This window comes from Benincasa hispida, chromosome 10 (genome assembly GCF_027475165.1).
Source record: "Benincasa hispida cultivar pf3 chromosome 10, pf3_genome.v1.1, whole genome shotgun sequence".
In the NCBI taxonomy this organism is placed as follows: domain Eukaryota; kingdom Viridiplantae; phylum Streptophyta; class Magnoliopsida; order Cucurbitales; family Cucurbitaceae; genus Benincasa; species Benincasa hispida.
The window spans coordinates 39,446,478-39,454,812 of NC_143487.1; the positions used below are offsets into that span (position 1 = coordinate 39,446,478).

Consider the following 8,335-nt stretch of genomic DNA (forward strand, 5'->3'; position numbering starts at 1 on the left):
TCAAAAAATAATTGTAAAGATAAGTAGTAAAAATTTAATTCTTTTTCACGTAAGAGTGAGGAACCCAAGCACGAATCCACCCGTCCGTCGGACGACAACGGCAACACGCACGTGTGGTGAAAGAGTAATACTTTCACCACCAACATACTTTAGATTCTCATCTAGAATGGCTTGGTATTTATACCTTCTAGGATCTATCAATGTTGGACAAACTTCCCACTCCCCTTAACTTTTTCCATGGATGTAAGGCTAAAAGTCATTTCTAACATTTGTGGCATGAAAGTCGTGTGTTTTCTCCGATCCAGACTTTGATTTCAACGGATAAAAAGTCTATTATTCTTCTACTATGCACCTGTTGAATTCTTCCCTGTTTCTTTGTCACTTTTGAGATTGCAATAATTCAAACTGAATTTACAGTTGAAAGGCAATTAAGTTCCCAGTTGCCAGCTGTTGATGGGGTACAAGTAGTTATTTTCATAGTAATTACTTTCTTTCTACGCTGCTTCGTCCCCTATCCAAGTCCACCTTGACTTCCAAAGAACCCATCGATTCATAAACCCTATAGATTTTGGGTGTTCTTCCCCAAATCAACTGCAATTTTGTGAGAAAGTAAGAATTGAGCGATGGCCGAATTCCTATGGACTTTTGCTGCGGAAGAAATGTTGAAGAAGGTTGTCAAACTTGCAGCTGAGCAAACTGGGTTGGCATGGAGCTTGGAGAAGGAGCTATCAGAGTTGACAGAATGGCTACTGAAGGCAGAAACCTTCTTGCGTGATATACACACAACAACATTACATCAGGATTCAGTGAAACTGTGGGTGGATAAACTTCAAAATCTTGCCAATCAAGCAGATGATGTATTAGACAAGCTTGTTTATGAAGATCTTCGAGGAAAGGTAGCAAAAGAAAAAATGAAAAAGGTACATGCTTTTGTTTCTGCTTGCAGTAATGCTTTCCTGTTTCGTGCAAAGATGGCAAAAAGAATGAAAAGCATTAAGGACTTGTTACGTAAACATTATTGTGAAGCAGGTCCTTTAGGACTCGTTAGCAATGAATCTACAGAGCTAGAGACTGAAATTAGCCAACTTCGAGAGACGATCTCAGAGTTGGATGATTTTGAAATAGTGGGAAGGAATGATGAAGTTTCAAGCATAGTGAAACAAGTGATCGATGCAAAAAAGAAGCATACTACATCTATCCTACCCATCGTGGGTATGAGTGGATTGGGAAAAACAACTCTGGCAAAATTGGTATTTAATCACCCTAAGATCAAACAATATTTTGATGAAACTATATGGGTCTGTGTGTCTGAACCTTTTCTTATCAATAAGATTTTGGGAACAATCTTAGTAACTTTAAAAGGTACTTCCAGTGGCTTGGACAATAAGGAGGCTTTCCTTCGTGAGCTTAAATATGAGATGCGCCACAAAAGTTATTTTCTTGTACTTGATGATGTTTGGAATGAAAATCCTTCTTTGTGGGATGAATTGAAGAATTGTTTGATGAAGATCACTGAAAAATCTGAAAATAGTTTCGTTGTGATTACAAGGAGTGTTGAAGTTGCAAGAATCATGGAAACGCTTCCAACTCATCATTTAAGCAAATTATCTGACGATCAATGTTGGTCTTTATTTCAAGCGAGTTCAAATGCAATTGGACTAACAATGACTTCAAGTTTGACACTTCTTCGAGAAGAGTTGGTTAAAAAAATTGGTGGAATACCATTAGTTGCAAGAGTTTTGGGAAGGGCATTAAAATTTCAAGGAAACTATGATAGATGGGTGACCATGTTGGAAAGTGAAATAAGAACACCATTTGAAGAAGAAAATTTTGTGTTATACGTTTTAAAATTAAGTGTAGAACGTCTACCTTCCTGTTCTTTGAAACAATGTTTTGCCTACTGTTCAAATTTTTCCAAAGATTTTGAATTTGAAAAAGAACAATTGATTCAAATGTGGATAGCACAAGGATTTATTCATCTAAAGAAAGGAAGAAGCAACAAAACATTGGAAGATGAAGGAGATATGTTCTTCAAGATATTGTTATCTCGTTGCTTATTTCAAGATGTGAACAAGGATGATAGAGGGAGAATTATAAGTTGTAAGATGCATGATCTTATACATGACATTGCATGTGATGTTTCAAATAACAAAAGTTTTCAATTAGAACATAGCAATGCATTGCAAATGAAACATTGGACGAGTAAGACTAAGAAATTTGCTAGGCAGGCACGCACTATACTTTGTCACGAACTAATTCCTTCTACAATAGAGAAGATGATTTGTGATAAAATTTTGAACTTCGTTGGTTTGCGTGTTTTGGTGATGAACTCGTGGGATATTTATGAATTACCTGATTCGATTCATAAGTTAATGCACTTGAGATACCTCGATGTGTCCCATTGTAGATTGGAGAAGCTTCCAAATTCTCTCTGTTTGCTTTATCATTTACAAACATTAAGGATTGAAGGCAAACATATTCGAGAGCTTCCGAATAATTTAAGAGAACTGTTAGTTTAAGACATTTTGTATTTTCAAATGGACATGTCGACTACATCAAACAAATGCCTCCACATTTGAGCCAATTGACTCAACTTCAAACGTTGTCTATATTTGTAGCAGGATCTGAAGAGGGTTGGAAGATAACCGAACTCGGACCTCTAAAAAACCTAAAAGGTAGTTTGAAACTTACACATTTGGAGCATGTCAAGTGTAAAGAAGAAGCTGAAAGTGCAAACTTGGATGAAAAGGAGAACTTACATGGTCTAGATTTCATTTGGAGTTACAATTCTCATAGAAAAGTCAACAATCACAATGATTTGGAAGTGTTGAAAGGATTTCGACCACATGAACATCTACAACATTTGAAGATTCGATCCTTTCGAGGTAAAACATTGCCTAACGATATTTTCATTGAAAATTTGGTAACAATAACTCTATTTCGACCGCATGGACTACCTAAAGCAATGGGAAGAAGTGAGAGTGGGATCAAATGTTACAACTTTTCCTCATCTCCAAGTATTGAAAGTATCTGATTGTCCCATGTTATTGAACATTCCAAATATGTTTGGGTTTTGTGATGAGAATGGTTTGCAAAACCTTAGAGTTGTTGAAATTTTGGAATGTTTCCAATTGACCAACATTCCAAATGGGCTCCAACGTTGTCATTCCATTCAAGATTTGAGAATAAAGCAGTGTTGTTCCTGTTTTACTCTAAACTTGGAACATAGGAACTTGTTGTCTTCTTTAAGGATCATGTTGCCTGAGAAGTTTCTTCAACTCACTAACTTGGAGGTGAATGAAGTGAACATTTTTGGATGCCTCCAACATTATGGACCCCTTAACTTGTGTTCTTCTGCACAGCTTAGGCTTCCCATTGGATTGGTTAATTCCTTGCAAGATTTGTCGATGCAAAACTCTGTTGGTAGCATTGAAGCTTTGCCTCGATGGTTGGAAAACCACACTTCTTTGCAGAAATTGAGCCTTTCCTTCTGCATAAATTGTGGAAATTGAATGATCTTTTCTTTTGAACAATTTTGTTAAATTTGCAACTAATTCTAATGTTTTCTTTTTAATTTAGCATAGGTGTATTGTAAGATTTATTTTTGTTTTTTTTTTTTTTTTTTCATTTAGCAATGAGAGGAAAAAGAAACAAAAAGAAACAAGGAAATGCAAGCTTCGGAAAAAAAAAAGTTCAATCGACCTGAAAAAGAAGACGAAAAAATTGTGAAGCTTATGGGATTTTTCAAGTAGTAATAATAAGGGCAATTGTTTCAAATAACAAAACAATAAAAATATTTTTAAATATAGCAAAATAACATTGTCTACCAATGATAGATACTTATAAACATATGTCAGTGTCAGTCAGACACGAATCCTTATTAATGTCTATCATTGATAAACAGTGATATTTTGCTATATTTATAAATAAGTTGATCTATTTTGTTGTATTTGAAAATAACTCCAATCATAATTGGTGGAGCTTTGCATGGGTCGTATAAGAAAAAAAGAAAAAAGGAATAAAAAAAAAGGGAAAGTTTGTGAAAAGTAGAAAGAGAAACAGAGAGAGAAAGAAATTGAGGTAGAAAGAGAGATTGGGAGAAATCAAGAGGAAAAGAAGCACAATGTCATAAATCCACTCAAAGGCAAGCACGTGGAAGCTACGTGGAGAAGAAGAGAAGAGAAGACGAACCCAAAAAATTTAAGTGCTTCGACAATAAAGGCCTAGATTTTAATCTCGAAGGGGTAATACAAGGAATTTTATAGTAGCTTTTCAAGTACTCTCACTTATAATCCTTTTTAGAGTCTGTTTGGATTAATTTGAGAAACAAAATGTCTTTCAAAAAGTAGATTTTTATTTAAATACTTTTGATAAATAAAATTATTAAAAAACACTTGAAAAATTATTTTGAGTGAATATTAAATCCTCAAATTTCTTCCGAAACGAATTATTTTTTAAATTTAACACTTGAAAATGCGTTTCAAACACAATCTTATAATCATCAATTTATAGATAATATATTGAGTAGTTGAGATGACGGAAACAACTTGTTGGTTCAACATAACTGTTTTAACTTATTTCAACATTCTTCACCTTTGAAACAAAAACAAGTTGCTGTCTTTCTGAAAAACTCTATCCTTTTTTCAGAAATGTAGAACCCTACCATTTCTCAACACTGTCAAAATTCTAGTAGTTGTGTGTTTAGGAGTAGTTGGTGTTTAGGGTCATATTCTTTAGGAGAGTTGTCTGTTTTTGTTTGCTTTTGAATCTAATTTGAGATGTACTCATCAAACTTTTGGCACTAACACCTAGATGATTGTTTAAGTCATATATGGATCAGTGGACATCCAAATATCTCCACGATAGTATGATATGATACGGTTGTTCATTTTGAGCATACCATGTTTTAAGTTTTATTACCATAGAAAAGAAAAAATTGCTTCCAAATCTGAGTGTTCCTAATGACAATAAAATTTAATCTTAAGTTGATTGATTTAGAGTGTAATTCAAAATTTCATACAGCCTTTACATATGGATGAAACAGAACAATTCAAGAGCAATTACATCGACCTGACGTTGGTTATTTTTGTAATTTTGAATGCAAAACAAAGAAGTTGTTTTCTACAAAAGATTGCAGAAAGTATACTTTTGGCAGACAATTCCAAAATCGCCCTCTGGAAAGATCTTGAGAAAGGAACTGAAAGCCAAGCTCTCAGTCTCACCAACCTTTTAAAAGCCTCGTGGAGTGAGAGAGAGAGGGGGAGTTATCATAAACTTCCATGGAAGAGACTGTGGTAGTAGGTCTGGAGGAGACACGGTTGAGGACGTTGGCCTCGATTTTTAAGGAAATTGACGACATGGCAGGGCAGACGCCCAACGACGTCGGTTGAATAGACGACGACGAGGGAATTGTGCGTTCGAAGGATCATCAAGGGAAGACATGAATCTGATAGGAAAATTTTATGAGGGGCACATTTTTCATTTGTTGATCATCTTCTGTTTTCTGTTGTAGTTATACAATTTTGTAAATAATGATTTTCATATTTTATAACCGTACAGTTGTTGCTTATTTTGAACCTTTGGTTCTGCTTTATCAAGTAACTGTGTAACATAAAAAGAATATTTATGTTAATGCCTTCAAGCTCTATGAACTTTCAAATATGAGTTCAAGATGATCTTTTTTGTTCACTGATTGCTTCAAACGTCTTCAAATTTTCCATTGTAAGTGAACCCCAAAATTGCAGCAACACAAATGGTGTTCTCATCCACCATCTCAACTGCCTCAACAGGATCCTCTCTCTATTTTATTCTTCTTCCTCCTCTGCAATTTTTACCTTTTGACATTTCTACCCAAAATCCTAACCTTTTCTTCTTTGTAGAAACAAGACAAATCACAAAGGCATCTTAGTTATTTCTCTTGTTTCTGAGCTGAAATATTAGTTGTGGCTTGATTACATATAATATCATATGACTGCTTTCCCCCCTTTTTCATGATTTTTATACTTGAACTAAATTTCTTGTAATATTTGATTGTTTTCTATTTCTTTTTCTGGAACAAAACATTTTATGTCACTTTCCTCTAGATAGATGGTGTGCTTTGTGAAGAATATGAATTCTGGTAGTTTTCAAAAAGATGGAAAAGAGAGAACCATGAAATGAATAATAATAATGTCTGTGATGTATACTGTAGATTAAGGTTGTTTGAACTTCTGGTTGTTATTTACGTTCATTCTCGTACAGAGTTTGAGAATGTTCTGCTACATCATTCCATGCTTTCTTTTATTTATATTTATTCTAGGGTGTTCTTTTACTACATCATAACCTTACTCTATCTCTTCAATTAACTTAAAATTAAAGTGGAGAAATACTTGCTCTTTCTTACTTAGATATTTATGAATTGATTTTAACCAATGTGCCTATTTTATGTTAATTTGAGTAAAATTAATAATCGACGTTGATTGCAGATTTTGATAATGGTGCCTGCTTTCTTTTGTTTCTTGGTAGAAAAAATTTAAGTTCATGTTCTCAAGTACTGGTATGCAAGATTTGATTGTAACAATATTAATCCCACTTCACAAATGACTTTTGGTCTCAAATTGCTTTTATTGGACTTTGAATTTTGTAGACCTTAATCAACATGTTGATTTTAAATTTTAAAAACTAAATCCTATTTTCTTTAAGTTTATTCTAAAATATTTCATCAACTGAATCAACTCCATACATCTAATAGGGTAGGTAATTGTAACACCCCGCACATTTTTATTTAATAATAATGTAATTTTCAGTAATTTTATTATTTAGAAATTCAGTAATTGTTCTTAGTTGGAAGTGGCATTTTTGGAATTTTGAATTTGAAGTATAGGTGTGAGAATTTAAGTATTGGCGTGAAAATTATTCAATTTTGAAATTTAATTTGAAAATTAATGACAGAAATTAATTTTCTTTGAAAAATGAGAGGAATTAAATAGTATAAAGTGGAATAAGAAAATGATTTAATTATAGTTATACTATTTTCCTTTTTAATTATTATTATTACTATTATAAAATAAAACGGGAGTTGTCTTCTTCCTCACGCACACCTCACACATATCTCCCCCAAAGTTCCCTCTTGCCAGTCACGACTACCTCGCCGCTGCCTCCCTCACTGCCCAGACCCTTGCCACTATGCGCCCAGCCAGTTACTCCTCCGCCCGTCACACCGCTCGCCCAGGAGGAGAGCCGTCTGCGCCGCCGATTCAGCCCCTGACCACCGCGCGCCACGCCGTCTTCCAGCAGCTTGACTTTTAGTTTTTGGTAAGATCTATTTTTGGTGGTTGGGTTTCTTGAAAGATTTTGGATGCCCAATAAGTTGGATTAAGGATTAAATTAGTCACATTATTTAATTTTAGATTTGAACTTGGGAAATCACAGCAGCGAATGTCCAGCGGATTCAAGATCGTTCGGTAAGAGGGTTGGTAAGAGTTATGGTCCTTATTGTTGGTTTGTGGGCACTTACTGAATTAAGTTTGACTTAACCCTTATATTTTTAAGGTTCCAAGCCGTCATCCATTGGGATTTAAAATCTATTAGCAGGAGATTTTGGAGTCGAAATCTTGGGAGTGGTTGTTGATCAAGTTCTTTGGGGCCGTTACTTCAAACTGCGGTCATCGTTTGGTTATCTGATTTTATCTGTGGAATTTCGATTAAGGTAAGTAATCTTACTACTGGAATCGCTTTTGTGCCAGGCGATACATTGTAAATTTAACATTGAGGATCCTGCAGCAGTTTTTCTTTGAATAATTTTGATTGTTTTGAGGTTGGATGGACTGCTTATGAAGGATATGTAAACATGTGGTAATATATCAGAATATGATTACGTATGGCTTGGTTTGGAATTTTATGAGTTATATTAAATGATGACTGAGCATGACCCTTAAATTATGAGTTAAGTAGCACTCCTATTGGAGTGTCTTAAAGCTAGATGAGCATTAGACATTTGCTGATCTATATAGTTATGCGATTTATTATGAGAATGTGTAGATGGTATAATATATTACGAAATCCCGAATACTGTATTGTTTACATGATTTAGTGCATGAAAGTGAAGTGCTACAGTTGATCCATTTAAAACTAGATTAAATACATATGTTGAGGTTAATTAACATGAGGTTGACGATGAGGAGATTTTAGAGGATTCATGATTAGGTGAATGTTATATGTAATATGAAGTTAGATGCAATCTCCTTTCCTTTCCAGACTATGTGACTGCATGAAAGTAATGCACGTCCAACAGAAAAGCTGTATAATTTCAGAAGTCCTTGCGAATGCGTCGCTCTTTTCATCTACGATCGATCGC

The 8,335-nt window shown here is 34.5% G+C and overlaps 2 protein-coding genes across 2 annotated transcripts; both read left to right on the top strand.

Annotated features, from left to right (window-relative positions):
- Nucleotides 1-356: 356 nt before the first annotated feature.
- Nucleotides 357-5,688, top strand: LOC150033335 (putative disease resistance protein RGA3). The gene has a single exon (XM_090305546.1). The coding sequence runs from the start codon at nucleotides 624-626 to the stop codon at nucleotides 2,517-2,519; it is 1,896 nt and encodes a 631-aa protein (XP_090161672.1). The 5' UTR covers nucleotides 357-623; the 3' UTR covers nucleotides 2,520-5,688.
- Nucleotides 2,564-5,688, top strand: LOC150033336 (disease resistance protein RGA2-like). The gene has a single exon (XM_090305545.1). It carries the CDS (start codon nucleotides 2,564-2,566, stop codon nucleotides 3,032-3,034), a length of 471 nt encoding a protein of 156 aa, XP_090161671.1. The 3' UTR covers nucleotides 3,035-5,688.
- Nucleotides 5,689-8,335: the final 2,647 nt, after the last annotated feature.

Coding starts and splice junctions, on each gene's coding strand:
- LOC150033335 (XM_090305546.1), top strand. CDS start 624: ATGGCCGAATTCCTATGGACTTTTGCTGCGGAAGAAATGTTGAAGAAG.
- LOC150033336 (XM_090305545.1), top strand. CDS start 2,564: ATGCCTCCACATTTGAGCCAATTGACTCAACTTCAAACGTTGTCTATA.